The 21,892-nt window shown below is 44.2% G+C and overlaps 1 protein-coding gene across 1 annotated transcript in view; it reads right to left on the reverse strand.

The window, feature by feature from the left end:
• Positions 1-11,834, reverse strand: part of Ube2n (ubiquitin conjugating enzyme E2 N) — a 33,632-nt gene extending 21,798 nt beyond the window's left edge. Inside the window, exon 1 of the mRNA XM_042693159.1 lies at positions 11,562-11,834. Within this exon, the coding sequence (XP_042549093.1) occupies positions 11,562-11,591 (30 nt within the window). The 5' untranslated portion in view covers positions 11,592-11,834. The remainder of the gene's footprint in view (positions 1-11,561) is intronic.
• Between the last annotated feature and the right edge of the window lie 10,058 nt (positions 11,835-21,892).

Below are 21,892 nucleotides of genomic sequence, written 5' to 3' on the forward strand. Positions count from 1 at the left end.
TGGCGGCCCATGTCTGTAACCCTAGCTACTTAGGAGACTGAAATCTGAGAATCATAGTTCAAAGAGCCAGCCAGGACAGATAAATTTAGACCTTTATGTCCCATCAACCATCAAAAAGCTGGAAGCAAGGCTCAAGTGGTAAAGCATCAGCCTAAAAAAGCCAATTAAGAATACCAGACACTGAGTTCAAGCCTCACTACCAGCACACACAAAAAATAAATAATGCCAGGAGCTGGTTGGCTAATGCCTGTAATCCTAGCTATCAGGAAGCTGAAATCTGAGTATTGAGGCTGAAACCAGCTGGGGATAGGGAAGTCTCTGAGACTCTTACCTCTAATTAACTACTAAAACTCAGAAGCAGAGGTATGGTTCAAGAGACAGAGCACTAGCCCTGAACCTCCCCCTCCCCCCAAAAAAGGAAGCTTAGGGAGTGCTCAGGCCCTGAGTCCAAGCCCCAAAGACTAGCTAGCCAGTGCGTGCTCGCGCGCACGCGCACGCACACACACGCCCAAAGTAAAGAATGAAAGAAAGAAAGAGAGAGAGAGAAAGAAAGAAAAGAAAGAAAGAAAATAAACTACAATCCTAACTACTCAGGAGGTTAAGATCTGAGGATCATGCTTTGAAGCCAGCCTTGGGCAGGAAAGTCCACGAGACTCTTAACACCAATCAACTACTCAAAAAAAAAAAAAAGCTGGAAACCAATGGCTCAGGCCTGTAATCCTAGCTATTCAGAAGGCTGAGATCTGAGGATCGCAGTTCAAAGCCAGCCCAGGTAGAAAGTCCATGAGACTCTTATCTCCAATAAACCACCAGAAGTGGCACAGTGGCTCAAGTGGCAGAGTGCTCACCTTGAACTGAAGAGCTCTAGGACACAGCCTGGCCCAGAGTTTAAGCCCCACAACTGACAAAAAAAAAAAAAAAAAAAAGCCAGAAGTGGCACTCTAGCTCAAGTAGTAGAGTACTAGCCTTCAGCAAAAAACTCAGAGACAGCACGCAGGCCGGGAGTTCAAGACCCAGGACCAAATAAACAAACAAACAAACAAAAATAAGGAGATTTATAATAAAAAGCTAAACATGGAGAGCTTGTACAGACATGTTTTCAATTCATTTGTCTAAATGATGTAATATAAAGATGCAGGACTTGGGGTCTTGGCTTACCTAACAAGCAGGAGTCCCTGAGGTTCAATTAGAAGAGCAAACCAAAAACACCAACAAAAAGCTTAATTCTAAAGTTATATATGTTCTGGTTGGTGCATTCTATCTTTAGTACCAACAGTCTAGAGTATAAAATTGCCTGGGTTCAAATCACAGCTGTAAGCTGGACACCGGTGGGCTCACGCCTGTAATCCTAGCTATTCAGGAAGCTGAGATCTGAGGACTGCAATTCAAAGCCTGCCCAGGCAGGAAAGTCCCCATTAGGCTCTTATCTCCTATTAACCACTCAAAAATCAGAAGTGGTGTTGTGGTTCAAGTGGTAGAGTACTAACCTTGAGTACAGACAGGCTTACAGACAGAGTCCAGGCCCTGAGTTCAAGGCCCATGACCAATCCAAAAAAAAAATTACAACTGTACAAATCAGAACTCTACAAATCTAACCCCTTTCTGTGCAGAATAACACAACTATAAGATATGGTACTTAAATATAAATATATATATATCATACAATTATTTTTAGAATTAACGCACTGGGCATTGGAGGTTCACACTTGAGGATCATGGTTTGAAGGCAGCGAGGTAGGAAAGTCCATGAGACTCTTATCTCTAATTGACCACCAAAAAGCCACAAGTTGAGCTGTGATTCAAGTGGTAAAGTGCTAGCCTTGAACACAAAGGTTCAGGGATAGCACTCTGGCCCTGATTTCAAGCACCAGGACAAGGATTTAAAAATGAAAACACAGGGCGACAGAGCGCTTGCCTTGCATGCATGAGGTCCTGGGTTCGATTCCTCAGCACCACATAAGCAAAAAGAAAAAAGCCGGAAGTGGCACTGTGGCTCAAGTGGTAGAGCACTAGCCTTGAGCTGAAGAGCTGAGGGACAGCGCTCAAGCCCAGAGTTCAGGCCCCACGACTAGACCCCCCCAAAAAAAAGAAATAAGAATTGGAAGCCAGTCAGATGCTTGGTGGCTCATGCCGGTAATCCTAGCTACTCAGAAGGCTAAGAACTGGAGCCTGCTAGCGCAGGCAAGAGTTCGTAAAACTTCAATTAAGCACCAAAAAGCTGGAAGTGGAGCTGTGGCTCAAGTGGTAGAACATTATCTTTGGACAATGCCCTGAGTTCAAGCTCTAGGACCAGCAAAAAAAAAAAAAAAAGAATAGAAGGCTAGTCTGGAAATAGTCAAAAGAGGTAAGAGGGCACTGGGAATGTGATTTAGTGGTAGTGTGTATGCCTAGCATGCATTAAGCCCTAGGTGTGATTCCCCAGTATAATGAAAAGCAGATAACAATTTGTTGATTTTTAAATTGTTAAATTCAGATTTGCTTTGTGGATCATTTTCACCAGAGTACAGGTGGTAAATTTTGAAGTGACATGGGTCATATATCTTTTTCATTATATCGAATACTGGGCATCTTTTGTTGGCATTATGTACTATGTTCTGTTCTAAGACTGTAACATACAGTTATTTATTTGTATTTATTCATTGTGTATATTTATTTGTTGATGTTGTTTTTGCCTGTCCTGGGGCTTTTCCCCTGGGCCTGGTAGCTGTCCCTGAGCTTCTTTCACTCAAGCTTAGCCCTCTACCACTTGAGCCACAGCACCATTTCCAGCTTTTTCTGAGTAGTTTATTGGAGATAAGTTGCATGAACTTTCCTGCCCCAGATGGTTTTGAACTGTGATCCTCAGATCTCAGTCTCCTGAGTAACTAGGATTATAGGCGTGAGCCACTGGTGGATGTCCTCCTGTGTGTTTTTATTTTATTTTATTTTAGCCAGTCCTGCGGCTTGAACTCAGGGCTTGAGCACTGTGCCTGAGCTTCTTTAGCTCAAGGCTAGCATTCTACCATTTGAGCCACAGCGCCCTGGCCTTTTCTGTTTAAGTGGTACGGAGGAATCTAAGTGGTATGGAGGAATCAAACCCAGGGCTTCATGCATGCTAGGCAAGCATTCTACCATTAAGCCACATTCCCAGCCCCATGTGTTGTTTTTTTTTTTTTTTTTTTGGGGGGGGAGGGAAATTGCAAAACTATTTTAATGCCATAGATGAGCAGGAGCAGTGAGAGCTTCATTCATTTTTTTGGGTCTGGTCGTGGGGCCTGAACTCTGGGCCTGGGCGCTGTCCCTTAGCTCTTCAGCTCAAGGCTAGCGCTCTACCACTTGAGCCACAGCGCCACAGGGCCTCAGGCATGCAAGGCAAGCGCTCTACCACTGAGCCAACTTCCCAGCCCGTGGCCTCCAATTCTTGACCCTCCTATCCAGCCATGAAAGTTCTTGATGTCAACTCTCTGAATTTGATCATTGAACAGTAACAGTTTACCAGAGGACTATAAAATTTATAAACTATTATCTATCACATCTGCTGGGTTTCTGAGAGATTCCAATGTCTCTCTGTCTCTAGGAGTTTACATTTTATTTGGCCCAAACACACACTTTTCCTCTTCCTTTCATATCCTGATAAAACTCCTAGTTTCAAGTTTAAAAACACCTCAACAGATAGATACCTTCCCCCTTGATCCTAAGACCATAGTAAACTTGCTGCATTACCTGTTGCATAACAAACTTAACAGTAATTTCTTATTTCACAACTATTTTCAATTAGTGATGCTTATCATATTTACCTGGCTTAATGCTAAACACATACTATGCAGTCAATAAATGTCCAAGTAAGCGGAACATCTTATGAGTAGAAGACAATTGGCAGACAAATCACAAAGTTAGCAAAGACAAATTCTGCTTTTAGATTTTTTTGTTTGTTTTGCCAGTCCTGGGGCTTTAACTCAGGACTTGAGCACTGTTCCTGAGCTTCTGTTGCTCAAGGCTACCACTCTACCACTCTAGCCACAGAACCACTTCTGGCCTTTTCTGTTTATGTGGTATTGAGGAATTGAACCCAGGGCTTCATGCTAGGCAAGCACTCTACCACTGAGCCACCTTCCCAGCCCACTACAATGACTTTCATCCCTAGATTTATAGATTATAAAGACTTTCAGAATACAAACTAAGTTGTCTAAAAGTAAGCAAATTGAGAAACAAGTAATGGTACTGAAAACTAGACTTTGTAAGTCTGAAGAAGAAATGGCCAACTTAAAAAAAAAAAAAAGGAGCCGGGCGCTGGTAGCTCACGCCTGTAATCCTAGCTACTCAGGAGGCTGAGATCTGAGGATCACGGTTCAAAGCCAGCCCAGGCAGGAACGACTGTGAGACTCCTATCTCCAATAAAACCACCAGAAAACCGGAAGTGGCGCTATAGCTCAAGTGGTAGAGTGCTCACCTTGAGCTGAAGAGCTGAAGGACAGTGCCCAGGCCCAGAGTTCAAGCCCCACGACCGACAAAAAAAAAAAAAAAAGGAATATTAACATTAAAATGTTGAAACCAATGTTTCAAAATACCTTAGGGCCTAGTGGTAGAAGTAGCTCAGTGGCAGCTTATGCTTAGCATGTGTGAAACACTGGGAAAAGACACTGAGAAAGGGGGCTGGGAATGTGGCACCTCAAGCCCCAGGACCGGCAAAAAAAAAAAGACACTGAGAAGAACATGGAAGAAGATTCAATTTCAGCATAATTCTAATTATGAAACATCCTAATTAAAAAAACTGGAAAAGGGGACTAGGAAGGTGGCTCAGTGGTAGAGCACTTGCCTTGCATGCATGAGGCCCTAGGTTCGATTCCTCAGCACCACATAAGCAAAAAGAAAAAAAGCTGGAAGTGGCGCTGTGGCTCAAGTGGTAGAGCGCTAGCCTTGAGCTGAAGAGCTGAGGGACAGCGCCCAGGCCCAGAGTTCAGGCCCACGACTGGACCCAAAAAACAAAAACAAAAACAAAAAACTGGAAAAATATACTTTTAATTCAAATCTGGAAAAATATACTTTTAAGAGAATTTTACAACAGTTTTATCCAGGATTTTAACAAAAATATTACCCTAATGGTGTCACGCATTCTTTCTTAAAACGGAGTAGCAATAAATATTTCTAAGACAGGTGCCAGTGGCTCACACCTGTGAAACTAGCCACTCAGGAGGCTAAGATCATGGTTTGATGCCAGCATGGGCAGAAAAGTCTGTAGGACTCTTCTCTCCAATAACCACTCAAAACCACCTGAAGTGATGCTGTGGTTTAAGCGGTAGAGTGCTCACCTTGAGTGAAAGAAGTTCACTCAGACCCACAGCGCAAGCCTCAGGACCAGCAAACAAACAATATTCCCATTGATTCTGAAGGCTTTTATTTTTTTATTTTTTTTATTTATTTATTTTTTTTTTTGGGTCCGGTCGTGGGGCCTGAACTCTGGGCCTGGGCACTGTCCCTCAGCTCTTCAGCTCAAGGCTAGCACTCTACCACTTGAGCCACAGCGCCACTTCCGGCTTTTTTTCTTTTTGCTTATGTGGTGCTGAGGAATCGAACCCAGGGCCTCGAGCATGCAAGGCAAGCACTCTACCACTGAGCCAACTTCCCAGCCCTCTGAAGGCTTTTAATTAGGGGTAATGGCCCTGAGTTTCTTGGACTACTATTATTGTTATTCAGATAAAAGATGACATCAATCTAAATCCTGGGGGGGAGGGGCAGTACCACTGCTTGAACTCAGGACCTCAAGTTGTCACTCAACTTGCTTGGTTACAGATAGCACTCTACCACTTGAGCTGAACTTCCTTCGAGTCCAGCATTTTGTGAGTTAATTGAAGATGAAATCTTGAGGACTTTTCTGCCAGGGCTGACTTTGAACCCATGGTCTCTGGTCTCAGCCTCTCAAGTACAGGTGTAAGCCACCAGAGCCTGGCAGAGTATTTTTTTAAAATATCACTTAAGAAATTTTAAAGCCGGGCACCAGAGGTTCACACCTATAATCCTACCTACTCAGGAGGCTGAGATCTGAGGATCATGGTTCAAAGCCAGCCCAGGCAGGAAAGTCCATTAGACTCTTATCTCCAATAAACTACTAGAAAACCAGAAGTGCCACTGTGGCTCAAGTGGTAGAGCGCTTGCCTTGAGCTGAAGAGCACAGGGACAGCGCCCAAGCCCAGAGTTCAAGCTCCATGACCAACCAAAAAAAAAAAAAAAAGAATATTTAAGTAAGTTTTAGCTGAATTTACTTAATTCCCAATTACCAGATCTCCTAATCTGTATTTTTATGACAATATTCATGTACTACACTGCAAAAAATTCTCAACTGTAGAACAGACCAACTCATTAATTTTACACACATGAAAAGTATCTCTTGATTTAACGTTATAACTACATGTAGTATTTCTTTTGGATTTATTTTTGCAAAGTAACAGTATATAATGTAATAATTAAGTAACATTAGAATTGTGGTAACTATAATGGTAATGTCCAAAGCCACTGCTGTTGTTTCTGGCATTTATTCCTATAGTGCATATGCATCATTATAACAGACAACCATCTTCTTCTTAAATCCAACTATTATTTTCTTCTTAAATCTATTCAGGTAAAGAAATCCTACAGAGGCTGGGAATGTGGCTTAGTGGTAGAGTGGTTGACTAGCATGCATGAAGGCCTGGGTTTGATTCCTCAGTACCACAAAAACAGAAAAAGCTGGAAGTGGCACTGTGGCATAAGTGGTAGAGTGCTAGCCTTGAGCAAAAGAAGCTCATGCACAGTGCCCAAGGCCTGAGTTAAAGCCCCAGGACTGGAAAGAGAGAGAGACAGAAAGACAGAGAGACACAGAGACACAGAGAGAGAGAGATCCTACAGAATATTGTGTGGGTGGGAAAGGGATTGAATCACAAGTCAGAAATCCTAGTCATTGAACAAACTATTTTTGCCCACAAATTTCTTACCAGAGGATAAAAAGTATAAAAATAATATTGTCTATTGTGGAAATCTCTTCAACTGTAACAAGTGGTCAAAAGGTAGGCGCCTAATCCTAGCTACTCAGGAGGCTGAGATCTAAGGTTTGAAGCCTGCCCAGGCAGAAATTTGGGGGATGGTACGGGGTGGTTGTTAATCTCCAATTAACCACCAAAAAGCCACAAGTGCAGCAAAAAAACGTAAGAGACAGTGCTCAGGCCCTGAGTTCAAGCCCAGGGACCAGCATTTAAAACAAAAAAGTCAGCTGGGTGCCAGTGGCTCATGCCTGTAATCCTAGCTACTCAGGAGGCTGAGATCTGAGGACTACAGTTCAAAGCCAGGCCCAGGCAGGAAAGTCAGGCAGTTAAGTCAGAAAGTCTGCAAGACTCAACTCCAATTAACCACCAGAAAACCAGAAGTAGCACTGTGGCTGAAGTGGTAGAATGCTCATCTTGAGCTGAATAGCTCAGGTACAGAGCCCAGGCCCAGAGTACAAGCCCCACAACCAAAAAAAAAAAAAAAAGGCACAATACATGTGGAAAAAATTTCAACAAAGCAAACGCGTAATGTTTCTGATGTCACTGTCATGTAGTATGGTGGACATTCAGAAAGTGCTTAATTTTACAAAACTAAACTTTCTAATGTGTGGGGGTTGGTCAATATGCTATACAAGAAGAATTAAATCTTTTTTTTTTGGGGGGGGGGTCCGGTCATGGGGCCTGAACTCTGGGCCTGGGCGCTGTCCCTCAGCTCTTCAGCTCAAGGCTAGCACTCTACCACTTGAGCCACAGCTCCACTTCCGGCTTTTTTCTTTTTCCTTATGTGGTGCTGAGGAATCAAACCCAGGGCCTCATGCATGCAAGGCAAGCACTCTACCACTGAGCCACCTTCCCAGCCTCTTAACTCATATATAATGGAAAATCTACAGGGTTTTTTTTGTTGTTTTTTTTGGGTCCAGTCATGGGGCCTGAACTCTGGGCCTGGGTGCTGTCCCCTCAGCTCTTCAGCTCAAGGCTAGCACTCTACCACTTGAGCCACAGCACCACTTCCAGCTTTGTTTCTGCTTATGTGGTGCTGAGGAATCGAACCCAGGGCCTCAAATATGCAAGGCAACGAACGCTCTACCACTGAGCCATCTTCCCAGCCCCTCTACAGTTTTTATCAGGGGGAGTAGCATGATCTGTAATTTTTTTTTCTTTAATAACACAACCTACTCGCTCCTTAGAAGCAGGCTACAGGGGCTGGGAAGGTGGCTCAGTGGTAGAGCGCTTGCCTTGCATGCATGAGGCCCTGGGTTTGATTCCTCAGCACCACATAAGCAAAAAGAAAAAAGCCGGAAGTGGAGCTGTGGCTCAAGTGGTAGAGTGCTAGCCTTGAGCTGAAGAGCTGAGGGACAGCACCCAGGCCCAAAGTTCAGGCCCCACAACCAGACCAAAAAAAAAAAAAAGAAGCAGGCTACAATATAAAATAGTAGGCCAGGCAACTTATGATAAAACTGAACAGGGAGCCGGGCACTGGTAGCTCACGCCTGTAATCCTAGCTACTCAGGAGGCTGAGATCTGAGGATCACAGTTCAAAGCCAGCCCGAGCAGGAGAGACCGTGAGACTCCTATCTCCAATAAACCACCAGAAAACCGGAAGTGGTGCTGTAGCTCAAGTGGTAGAGCGCTCGCCTTGAGCTGAAGAGCTGAAGAGCTGAGGGACAGCACCCAGGCCCAGAGTTCAAGCCCCACGACCGACAAAAAAAAAAAAAAAAAAACTGAACAGGGGTATCAGGGAAGTGGGCCAATGTACCTGAGTTAGAATATATTTTGAAAGTAGATCTTACAGAATTTGTTAGTGTACTGAACTTCAGAATTTAAGCAAGAATGCAACCTGGATGAACATTGAAGTTATCATGTCCCAGGTGCCAGTACTCATGCCTATAATCCTAGCTACTCAGGGGGCTGAGCTCTGAGGATAACAGTTCAAAACCAGCACTGGAAGGAAAGTTGATGAGTTTTTTATCTCCAATAAGCCATCACAATGCCGAAAGTGGGGTGTGACTCCAGTGGTAGAGCACCAGACTAGAGCACCAAAAGCTTAAGACAGTGCCCAGGCCCTGAGTTCAAGCCCCTTAACAGGCCAAAAAAAAAAAAAAAACACAGTACTTTCTGCTAGGGATGCAGCTTATATAGTAGGAAAGAATTCTGCCCTCAGCACAAGGTCCTCAGTCCAATCTCCAGCAATCCAGAAAAAAAAAATTCAGTGATTATAGAACAGCTTACATTATACAAGCATTTAAAAACTCATTTAATCCAGGGATTCCAAAAAATTGTTCTGTAAAGCTGTGATTTTAAACTAAAGCTAGCTAAATAAAAATCAAGGCATATTCATTAGATGCCCTCTCAAATATATACAGTAAGATACTGTAAAATCAAGATCATGTATCACAATGTATCATTCTGGTTTACACAGAATATTAATGCTTAGTATAAAAATTATTGTGTGCCAAATGAATTACAAGAATGTCAGCTTAATGTTTTAAATCATTTCTGTAAACCTGATAAAAGTTGGGCAAAAATTATTTTTCCATACAAGACTTTCATATTACTACAGAATATCTTTAGAGTTAGCAATAATGAAAAATACATGTAAAATGATTACCCTTCTATTCTGGAAAACTATCTGCAGTGTCAATTTGTACTATGTAATTCTGGATATTTTAGATAACTTCCTCAGATGCCAACTAACTGTAATTAGTCCATAATCTAAGCAATAGTAAACACTGGACAGTATTTAGGGGAAGCTTTTATTTTTCAAAAAGGACATGGATAGGGGCTGGGAAGGTGGCTCAGTGGTGGAGTGTTTGCCTTGCATGCATCAGGCCCTGGGTTTGATTCCTCGGCACCACATAAGCAGAAAAAGCCGGAAGTGGTGCTGTGGCTCAAGTGGTAGAGTGCTAGCCTTCAGCTGAAGAGCGGAGGGACAGCGCCCAGGCCCAGCTTTCAGGCCCCACGACCGACCAAAAAAAAAAAGGACATGGATAAACATGATCACTGGTACAATATGACACTGTAATGACACACTGTAATGACCTTCCAATACCTATGACAATGAACATCCTTTGAGAGAAAATCAGAGACTAATTGTTAATACAACAATAAAGGTTCGGACTGGGAAGGTGGCTCAGTGGTAGAGCGCTTGCCTTGCATACATGAGGCCCTGGGTTCGATTCCTTGGCACCACATAAGCAGAAAGACGCTGGAAGTGGCATTGTGGCTCAAGTGGAAGGGCGTTAGCCTTGAGCTGAAGAGCTGAGGGACAGTGCCCAGGCCCGGAGTTCAAGCCCCACAACCAGCAAAAAAAAAAAAAAAAGGTTCACTTAATTCTTCCCTCATTTCTAAGAACTTCCACCTTATGGAAGGTCATATTTCTCTAACCAAGCACCTTTCTGCCAGTGACATTCCCAATTTCAGATACATCCGTGATTGCATAAAGCACTACCCAAAATATATCGTCCTCTAAAAACCCTAGCAGGTCTTCTATTCAGTTTACATCTCTCTCGAAACTTTAAAGGAACAAACAAGAGTAAATACATGTTCGACTAGGTTATATCAAGTAGAATGAATTTGTAATTTAATTACTTTAAATGGTATTGAGGAGTGTGAATATAAAACTAATATTCATAAACAACTGACCCCCAAAATAAGTTTTCATTCGCATGCTTTGCAGGAAACCTATCATGTCTGAGGATTCAACCTGATGTAAACTACAAAACCAAGATAGCGAGTTTTCACGGTTCCAAACCTACTGGTCATGTATAAATCGACAAGGAAAAGGTTTCACAGCCCCAGCCCCACCTTCAACTGTGACCAACCTCAGAATTGGTATTATTTTCTCTGAACAGAGGCAGCTCTGAGAGTCTGTTAATCCGAGTAAAATCACTTGATGGACACGACGAGCTGAAATGTGTTGAGGCAAGGAGACCGCGGGCGAGGAGCACCCAGCAGCCAGGGCGAGCATGTGCCCACGACGGCGGCAGGACGCACAGCGCTCCAGGAGCCGCCTCCCGGGGCGCAGGGCCCCGCCCGGCCTCACTTGGCCGATTCATTCATTCTGCACTCTGGGCTGCCGCACCCCCACGCTCCTGCCCGCGGACCACAGGGGGCTCCTGGGCCGCGGGGCCGTACTGGGCCGTAACCCCTGAGCCCAGAGTCCGGGCTAGCCGAGATTCCTGCGCGCCCGCGGCCTCCGCCCCAGAGGTGGTCCGAGAGACCGCGGAGGGAGGCCCGCGCGCGACAGCCGAGCTCCCAAAGCCCCGCCGCCCCACCCTCTGCCCCGCGCGGGCCCGGCCTTCCCTCCCGAGCGGCGCGGTCGCCAGGAAGCCCCGCTTCCCCGCCGCCCAGTGGCCCCGCCGCGGCCGGAAGTCTCCCCAGCGCCCCCTCCCCAGCACCCGACGTCCCTCGCCACTACCGCCACAGCCCCCTCTCCGCGCTGCCTCGGGCCTCCCGTGGCGGGCCGCGGACCTGAGGAAACCCACCGAGGGCCGCAATGCCACGCCCCGCGTCGCCCCGCCGGCAAAGGTGTAGGGTGAGGGGCCGGAGGCCGGTTTAAGCGGTTACCTTAATGATCCTGCGGGGCAGCCCGGCCATCTTGTCAAATCCCAAGTTCGGCCTCAGCTCTCGTCTCCGGCTCCGCTCGCCTCACGCACGAGTGGAAGTTCCGAGCTCCACTTCCGGGGGACGTTGCCGCGCCCGCCGCCGCGCCTGCCGCCGCCGCTGCTGCTGCTGCTTCCGAGGCCCCTTGGGAAATGTAGTCCCTGCTTTGCGCGCGGGTTCGGATGGGTTTCCCTCAGACCTGGCCCCCTCCCCCGCGCTCCCCGCCCCCACCCCAGAGGAGGATTAGCGGAAGTGACGCGCCGCGGTGGGGCAGGGACTTGGAGGGGGGCGGGGTGGGGGGAGGGGGGAAGGGGAAAGGGAGGCGGCGCCGGGTGGAGCAAGCTCCGGCGCCCGCGGCCCAGCGTGCGCGCCAAGGTGCGACTGGCCAGCCCGCACTCGTTGGTCGCTTATTAAGTGAGGCCCCCACCCGCGTGATTGCGTGACGTCACAGAGGCCGAGCCAAAGAAGCTCGTTCATTGGTTGGTTTGTTCATTCAACTGAGCCTGCCGGGCGCGCGGACCAGACGGCCCTGCGAAACTCGCAGCTCGCTGCGGTCGCACGGGCTCTTACCTCCTAGCCGGGTGGAGATCGACCTCTGTGCAAAAGCTTCCAACTCCGGGTCTCGCTCGTTACCCAAAGCCTAGGCGAGGGAGTCCTAATGTTTAAATTGCACAGAAGTCGAGCTTCTCTGGCACACCCTAGACCTAGGGTAGGCTGAAGGAAAAGGATTTGGAGCGAGCCACGGTCCCCAACTTAGAAGCTGAGACGCAAGAGTTGCTGGCTGACCCTGCAGAAGATTAGAGAACGCAGAGTAATCTCTACAAGTGGGCTTACCCAGGGAGTGTGGGGGTGGAGAGGACTAAAGAAGGATTGAGTGGGGGTAGGGGGTGCCCAGTGATGAGACTGTTGGGAAAACATTTATCCTGAGTTGATTGTGAGACATTTTGCTTCTTACAGGCATTTTACTTCGTCTTCACAAGTGTTAAGGTGCTTACTATTAACATAATGCTTGAGAGTTCTAAGTCTTTCCAAGGTAGTAGCAGAAGAAAGGGGAGTGGTTTTGTTCCCAGACAGGTCTGCCAAGACCTAGGCCTTATCCATTTAACCACAGTATCCTAGTATAGTTATTCAGCTGACCTGTGAGTGAATGAATGGATGGATATATATCAAGGTGCCGTGTTAGGGAATAAGAAAAAAAAAAGCCCTGTCTTCCGGGCACTTACAATCCAGGATAGGAAGGAGACAATTATAAACCATTGTGTTAAGGACCATAATAGAGGCTCTTTCAAGGAGCTATTTGAACTCTGATAGGCACTAAACTGTTTTAGAATTCATTTTAAAAGAAATCCTAAGTGATAAAAGATTATTGATGGTAGAGGAGAGCCTACCAAGCATAAGAAATAGCCTGTGAAAAATGGAAAAAGTATATTAAAGAAAAAAACTAGGAACCAGAAGACAGTGTCTCACACCTATAATCCTAGCTACTCAGGAGGCTGAGATCTGAGGATCATGGTTTAAAACCAGACTCAACAGTCAAATCTTTGAGACTCTTAACTCCATATTGCTAGCAAAAGACAGAAGTGGGGCATGGCTCAAGAGGTTGAAGGCCAAATGGTAGACGCTCAAGTGGTGAGTGGATAAAGCTGAGAGTGGGAGGATCTGACTTAAGCCTCAAGAGGGGAGGCATGGAGAAACTAAGAACATGAATGTATGAATTCAGGAAACCTAAGAATAGTGAAAAACATCTGCTACTCTGCACATTACTAAAAGACTACACGGAGGGCTGGGAAGGTGGCTCAGTGGTAGAGCGCTTGCCTTGAGTGCCAGAGGCCCTGGGTTCGATTCCTCAGCACCACATAAGCAGAAAAAAAAAAAGGACTACATGGATTATCCAATTTAATTATAAGCATAAGCATTTATATCTATTATTCCCAGTTCCTTTAAAATTAAAAACTAAAGCTCAAATGTGATCGTGAAAATTTGAGAACAAGAACTGCAAACCACCAGAAGACTGCAATGAGTGGTTCAGTGACTAGAAGAACCTAAAAAGATAAATGAGCTGCACAAAGATATTTTCAGAATATTTAGGGGCCAGGTGAGAGAGTGACTGTTGGGTTAGAAGCATACAAACCAACAATTTGGGCAGGTCTTGACAATGAAGACTCCATGCCTTAGTCTGGGCTGCTTGACTCAGGCCAAAATGTCTCAAGTTGGTCTTGGCTATTATCTCCAAGCGGGTTTCACCCTGGGTCATGGCCTTCTCCACTGCATGATGTCTGGGTTCCAAGAGTGAGTGTTCTAATAGAAAAAGTAGGAGCTGAATTTGCCTCTTTTGATTGATGGAAGCCACATAGCATCACATTAAGACTCCACACCCAAACTCTGGGAATTATGTGTCTGTTCTTGCCACTTACTCCAACATGCCAAATAAAGATGCATGGTGAGAGATAGAGAAAGGACATTCAAAGGCCCAGGCATGCCATGGGCAAGACAGTACTTTAACCTTTCTTCAGACATGGTCAGCTGTCTTCTAAGATGTAGACATAAACTTTAGGTTTTATAGACAAACAAATGAGGGCAGGGAGCAAAAGGTATTCCTAATGACTAAGTATTTCCAGTCCCAGGTGTGGCCTAGTTGATCATAATTTTAGTCCTTGTTTTGGGAGGGGTTCTGGAGAACTTGTTATCCTGTCATCCCTGATCAGGAGTCACCATTATCTGGTAGATGTTCTGTCCTGAAGAAGCTCTATTGTTCCTTGGGAGTAGTCCTTAGTCATAAAGATGTTAGTAATGTTCTTGGAACCCAGGGTGATTGTCAGGTGGCTGCAGAGAATGACTTAGAGCAAAGACATACAAAATAAAGGGCAGAGGGCTGGGAATGTAGCTTAGTGGTAGAGTGCTTGCCTAGCATGCATAAAGCCTTGGGTTCAATTCCTCAGTACTACATAAACAGAAAAAGCTAGAAGTAGCGCTGTGGCTCAAGTGGTAGAGTGGTAGCCTTGAGTACAGAGAGGCTCAGGGACAGTACCCAGGCCTTGAGTTCAAGGCTCAGGAATGGCAATAAAGTAAAATAAAAATAAAGGCAGATAGGCCAAGCTTTTCTCCTGTTTTTAATTAATTCATGAGCTTAATAGTGCTGTTCAGAAAAAAACATCTTTTTAAGCACATGTGTGTATATGTGTTCCAGTACTGGGCTTTGTTTACTCATATCTGGCTGTCTATCACTTGAACCAAACCTCCAGTTCTGGCATTTTTCTGGTTGTTTGGAAATGAGGTCCTCTGAGTTGTCTGCTTGGACTGGCTTTAAACAATGATCCTAGAATCTCAGCCTCCTGAGTTAGAATTATATGCATGAACCACAGCAGTGCCCTGTTTTTTTTTAAACACAACATCATAATCTATTAGTCAGCCAGCCACAAAAGCTCACCCAGTTTCAAGTGTAAAGGTCATGGATGGAGTCAACCTCTTGAAACATGGCAACGTTCTCGAAACTAGCAGGGTGTATGATGAAAGTTTTGGTTGTGGCCAACTTCAGTAAATGCAAAACTGCCACATGTACAAAGTTTGTCCAAGTGCCACCTGCCTTCAAGTCACCTTGAGTGCTGGCTAAAAGAAGAACAAAACATTTCTGAAGCCCTTTCCCTAGAGATGCAAGCTAAATTGGTACTAGGACTTTGGAACCTGCATTTAAATGTCAACTTTTTTTTTTTTTTTGGTCGGTCGTGGAGCTTGAACTCTGGGCCTGGGTCCTGTTGCTCAGCTGTTCAGCCCAAAGCGAGTGCTCTACCACTTGAGCCGCAGCACCACTTCCTGTTTTCTGAGCGGTTTATTGGAGAGGAGTCTCACAGCCTTTCCTGTCCGGGCTGGTTTTGAACCAGGATCCTCAGATCTCAGCCTCCTGAGTAACTAGGATTACAGGCGTGAGCCACCAGAGCCCAATGTCAGCTAATTTTTTTATGAAATCTAATCTTTTAGAGCAAAAGATCCTGAAGAACAAGAATTTAAAAAGCATAAACAGAAGAGTTCAGCCTGGTGCGGGTGGCTCAGGAGACTGAGATCTGAGGATTGCTGTTCAAAGCCAGCCCGGGCAGGAAACTCCATGAGACTTTTTTTTTTTTTAATGTGTTTTTTTTTTTTTTTTTTTGGTGAAAATACTGTACAGAGGAGTTAAATTACATGGGCAAGATGAGTACATTTCTTATCAAGCATTGTTGCCTCCTCCTCTGTTTCCCCTTCCTACCCCTTCCCATCTTCCCTCCCCCCCCCCCCCCCCCTGCTCCCTGGGAGACTCTTATCTCCAATAAACCAAAAACCAAAAGCCAAAAAAAAACCAGAAGAGTTCTTGGTTGCTTTGTTTTAACTGTTGTCTGGGAACTAACCCCCCAGAGTTTTGCCCACAGGAGGTATAAACCTTCCCCAGTCCTTTGTTTTGCCTATTGATAATAAATACTAAAGGAGCAGATTTGAAGCTTACATTTTCCTTATCTTCTCTATTCATTGTCTCCACCTAAACAATACACTTACCTTTCTGTAATTATTGTGAAGTTTACATGACATAGTACATAAATTACTAAGAACAGTATCTGGCCCTTAATGTTTTTTGTTTTTTGTTTTTGTTTTTGTTTTTTTGTCACGGGGCCTGAACTCTGGGCCTGGACGCTGTCCCTCAGCTCAAGGCTAGCACTCTACCTACCACTTGCCACAGCACCACTTCTGGCTTTTTCTATTTATGTGGTGTTGAGGAATCGAACCCAGGGCTTCATGCATGCTAGACAAGCACTCTACCACTGAGCCACCTTCCCAGCCCTAGTGCCTTTATTTTTGTAAGTTGACAAGAGCAGGTATAGTTGTCTTTCAAAACAATCAGACTTTTAAAAACTAAGCAGAAACCTGGGCACCGGTGGCTTACTCCTATAATTCTAGCTACTCAGGAGGCTGAGATCTGAAGATCGAAGTTCAAAGCTAGCCCAGGCAGAAAGGTCCAGGAGACTCTCATCTCCAATTAACCACCAGAAAACTGACATGGTGCTGTGGCTCAAAGTGGTAGAGCACTAGCCTTGAGCTGAAGAGCTGAGGGATAGTGCCCAGACCTAGAGTTCAAGCCCCACAACCTACCAAAAAAAAAAATTAAGCCAGAAAAAAAAAAATCCACCAAAGCTATATAAATTTGTTTGGCAGAGGGGCTGGGAAGGTGGCTCAGTGGTAGAGCGCTTGCCTTGCATGCCTGAGGCCCTGGGTTCGATTCCTCAGTACCACATAAGCAAAAAGAAAAAGCCAGAAGTGGTGCTGTGGCTCAAGTTGTAGAGCGCTAGCCTTAAGCTGAAGAGCTGAGGGACAGCGTCCAGGCCCAGAGTTCAGGCCCCACGACCGGACCCAAAAAAAAAAATTTGTTTGGGAGAGATTGGTCTGATGGTGTGAAATTCTCTTAGAACATTAATCCTTTAAATGGTATTCTATTTGGACTGAGGGGAGGGTGAAATGTAGCTCAGTAGTACAACACTTAGCATATATGGGACCATACACTACAAAATTTAATATATTTAAAAATGTATCCCCTAATTGTTTTTTTCTAGTTTCTTCTTCCCATGAGAACAGACCACACTATCCTCACATGGAAAATAAAATCTAAATCTCTGATGATGGAAATCCTGTAGAACAGCTATAAATAGTCCAGAAGAATGGGTTGTCACAGAACTGAGATGGGGTTGGTTCTCCCTTGACCATGCTGGTACAGAATCTTATTTACTACATCTAATGAAGAAATGGAAAACAAAATGTGTGTGTGTGTGTGTGTGTGTGTGTGTGTATAGAAGGTCAGAGGAAATAAAGTAGTAGATATGTAGAAAAAGTCCTGAAACATGAGCTGGGAGCCTATGGCTCACATCTATAATTCTTGCTACTCAGGAGGCTGAGATCTGAGGATTATAATTCAAAGCCAGCTAGGGCAGGGAAGTCTGTGAGACTCCTTTCTCTAATTAACCATCAAAAAGCTGGCAGTGGAGGTGTGGCTGTAGTGATAGAGAACCAACCTTGAGTGGAAAAGCTAAGGGATAGCATCCTGGCTATAACGTCCAGCCCCAGGACTAGCCACAAAAAGAAAAGAAAAAAAAGGAAGAAAAGAAAAGAAAAAAAATGAGTCAGTGAATGGGGAGAGAGAATCTTTGAGAGTACTTGACACAGAGCTATTAAGTTGATGCTTACAGAAAGCACAGAACGCTTGCACATCCCTAATCTTTTTATCTTGACAACCTAGGGAACCAGACCAAAAAAATTTTTTGTTTGACTGAGAAAAGGTTTTGCTGATCCTCAGACTAACCTCAAACTCAAAAAATAAAATAAAATAAACCTCTGTGAAGGTCAAGAATCAAGATTACAAAAGTATAACTGCATGCTTGGCAATAACAGCCCTTTTCCACATACTGTCTCATACCTTGCAAAGATAAAATAGGGTAGATCTGAAACTAGGAATGGTAATACATCTCTGTAATCCCAGCACTCAGGCTGAGGCAGGAGGATTATGAGATTGAGGTCAGCCTGACTTAAAAAAAAAAAATATGGGGCTGGGAAGGTGGCTCAGTGGTAGAGTGCTTACCTTGCATGCATGAGGCCCTGGGTTCGATTCCTCAGCACCACATAAGCACAAAAAGCTGGAAGTGGTGCTGTGGCTCAAGAGGTAGAACACTAGCCTTGAGCTGAAGAGCTGAGGGACAGCGCCCAGGCCCAGAGTTCAGGCACCATGACTGGCAAAAAAAAAAAAAAAAAAATCTGTTTGGAAAACAGTATGTGTCACCTTTAATAGAGGCCCTGTTTCAATTCATAAGCAAGTCACCAGCAGAAGTATTTGTTTACCAGTTCCCTTTATTGTTTTCTTGCAGTATAGGGAAACTGTGTTGTGGGCGATCAAGACAGAAATATCTATGAGAGGAGGGTTCATGTACACTGACTCAGGCAGGCAGTGGGTGGGGAGAAAGAAAAAGGCTGAAGGCTGATTTAAACAAGAAAGAAACATTGCCTGTTGGCTTGCATTCATATTTCTATCACTCCTAGCTGAGCACTTAGAAACTGTTAACTATCACAGGTAAGTAACCCAGCTGTAAGAAGAACCTGATGGGTCATCCAGGGGCAGTTCCTAGGGGCATTATCTCAAGGTGAGAGGAAGAGATGAAATGAAACCAAGGAGATTCAAGAACTTAAGGCCTACCTTTGCAAGTACTATATACTTTCTAAACATTTTAAAATATCTCACCAAAGGAGAGTCTTTAAGTGTGCGTACCACTGGTGTGGGCCATAAAGCCCTTCATTGATTTTACAGTGTTTCAAAAAAAAAAAAAAACAAATGGATGGGGGGCCAAGTGCAGGTGTTCTCACCTGTAATCCTAGCTACTTAGGAGATTGACATCTGAGGATCAAAGTTCAAACTACCCCACGGTATTAAAAAACCCAAACACTCTTATCTCTTATTAACCAGCAGAAAGCCAAAAAACGGAGGCCAGGCCCTGAGCTCAAGCCTCATAGCTGACAAAAACAGAACAACAGCCTCTATTTTATTTGGAAAACATAAATGAACCATAGAGTTAATATATTTTAAAAACACTTGAGGCTAATAATACCATCTCCACTCTTCCTTGCAAGTTGGTCTTTTAAGTTTAAGCTACAACCATGTTCAAACACTATGATCCTATTTGCTCACTAGATTGAGACTGCAAGTTGGTGAGAAGGCCACACAGCAGGGATGAAGAAGCTACAGTTTGCTGAACTCCAGAAGTGGAATCTGGTGGATGCAGCTAGACATTTGATCTCTGCAAGGTCAGCTAGAACCAAAAGAGTTTCCTTCATGACAGGGGGCCTGTCCACATGATCAACTGAGATATTTATAGATTGAATTATGGGCTACTTGGAATTTGCTTCAAAATGAAACAGGAGGGGTTAAGGATTTAGCTCAGTGGAAGAGCAGTTGCCTACACCCTGAGTTTAATCCTTAGCTCTGAAGAAAAAGAAAAAAAAGAAAACAAGTTACTTGGATAAATCGAAAGTGGACATGAGTTAATGATTGTTAAAGCTGAATGAGAGCCACACACAGTATTTTATTTTATTTTTTTTTCCAGAAAAGTTCTTTGTGCCCACACTGGCTTCAAACTCATGAAGCCTCAGCTTCAGTGCTAGATTATAGGCATATCCAGGTGTACTATCCTTCTTTTCCTTTTTTTTCTTTCTCTCTCTTCCTACTGGTACTGAGGCTTGAACTCAGGGCCATGAAATCTTACTTGGCTTTTTTGCTCAGGGCTATGATTTATACCATTTGAGCCATGCCTCCAGTTCAGCATTTTTTCTTTTTTTTTACATTTATATTTATTCGTATTTTTATTTTTTATTGTTATTATAAAGCTGATATCCAGAGCGGTTACAGTTACATAAGTCAGATCATGAGTACATTTCCTTTTGGTCAATGTCACCTTCCTTCTCTCTCTCCCAGTTTTTTCCTCCCATCTCCACCCACAAGTTGTATAGTTCATTTTCAACATAATGACTAGTGAGTAGCACTGCTGCATTTGTTCACCCTGTGCCCCCCTTCCCCCTTACCCTTAACTTTCCAAAGACAGATAAATGAACAAAAAAAAGAAAAGAAAAAAAAAACCCTCTTGTTTCCATTTCCTGGAGTTCAGTTCAATAAATATTATTATTATTACTACTATTATTTCATTTTATTTTTGCCAGTCCTGGGGCTTGAACTCAGAGCCTGTGTGCTATCCTAAGCTTCTTTGAACTACAGCATCACTTCTGGCTTTCTGTGAGTAGTTTATTGGAGATAAGAGTCTCACGGACTTTCCTGCCCTGGCTGGCTTCTAACTGAGATACTCAGATCTCAGCCTCCTGAGTAGCTAGGATTATGGGCATGAGCCATCAGCATCCAGCTGATAAATATTATTTTATATGATCAGAGGCACATAGGCATTGCACCTTTGTGTTCCTCCCCTAAAAATATTCTCCTCTGGTCTCACTGTTTGTGAATGCCTGGAATCCTATAATTGATCATATCCTGATTTTTTTTTATCTAGCTTCTGTGTATAAGAGAAAACATGTTATACTTGATAATATAGGAGACCTTATATTTTAATCAGTATTTTTATTTTTTTTCTTTTTTTCTTTTTTTTTTGTCGGTCGTGGGGCTTGAACTCTGGGCCTGGGCGCTGTCCTTCAGCTCTTCAGCTCAAGGCGAGCACTCTACCACTTGAGCTACAGCGCCACTTCCGGTTTTCTGGTGGTTTATTGGAGATAGGAGTCTCACAGTCTCTCCTGCCCGGGCTGGCTTTGAACCGCGATCCTCAGATCTCAGCCTCCTGAGTAGCTAGGATTACAGGCGTGAGCCACCAGCGCCCGGCTTTTTTTTTCTTAAATCATATATAATTTGATTATTTTGATTCTGTCATTGCAATTAGGATTAGACTCCAAAGTTAGTAAAAACAAAAGTGGCTGAAGATAAAGGTATACATTTCTCATTTGTAAAAAATTTGCAATAGAAAATCCAGGACTTGGGGCTTGGTTTGTTCTACAATTTTGTGTGTTTTATCATTTTAGTAGCATGCATTTGGCATTTTTTTTTTCTCAGTATGAGAAATATTTGTAAGCGTATATTATCCAAAAGACAGGTTCCCCCCTTCCAACTAATATCTAGGATAGAAAAATGCAATGTGGGGGCTGGGAAGGTGGCTCAGTGGTAGAGCGCTTGCCTTGCATGCCTGAGGCCCTGGGTTCGATTCCCCAGCACCACATAACCAGAAGTGGTGCTGTGGTTCAAGTGGTAGAGTGCTAGCCTTGAGCTGAAGAGCTGAGGGACAGCGCCCAGGCCCAGAGTTCAGGCCCCATGACCGGACCCAAAAACAAAAAGAAAAATGCAATGTCATAATGCAGTGTTTGACAATTACAAAAGTGCTTTGGTAGAAGAAGCACCAGCATGAAAGTCTAACAGTAAATATCAGCCATGTGTCCTGGGAAGTCATTTTACACATATCATCTTTTTGACAGTGTGGGTATAGTATAGGACAGTGTAAATCATTCGCTGGTACTTTGAGTTTATATTTGAGTCACTTTAGAAAGGGAGCTGACCTTTTTGTGATTTCTAAATGTTAGACTTCCTGGGGACTAAGTTTGAAGCTCTTCTTTTTATCTACACATGCTACAAGGACTCACCATTTACTTAGCTTCATTAATTTTATTCTTTTGGGGGAGGAGGCGGTAGGTGGGCCAGGTACTGAGGTATGAACTCAGGGCTCCCAGCTTGCTAGGCAGTTACTCCA

This window comes from Dipodomys spectabilis, unplaced genomic scaffold, assembly GCF_019054845.1.
Source record: "Dipodomys spectabilis isolate Male_0828 unplaced genomic scaffold, ASM1905484v1 ptg000163l, whole genome shotgun sequence".
NCBI lineage: Eukaryota > Metazoa > Chordata > Mammalia > Rodentia > Heteromyidae > Dipodomys > Dipodomys spectabilis.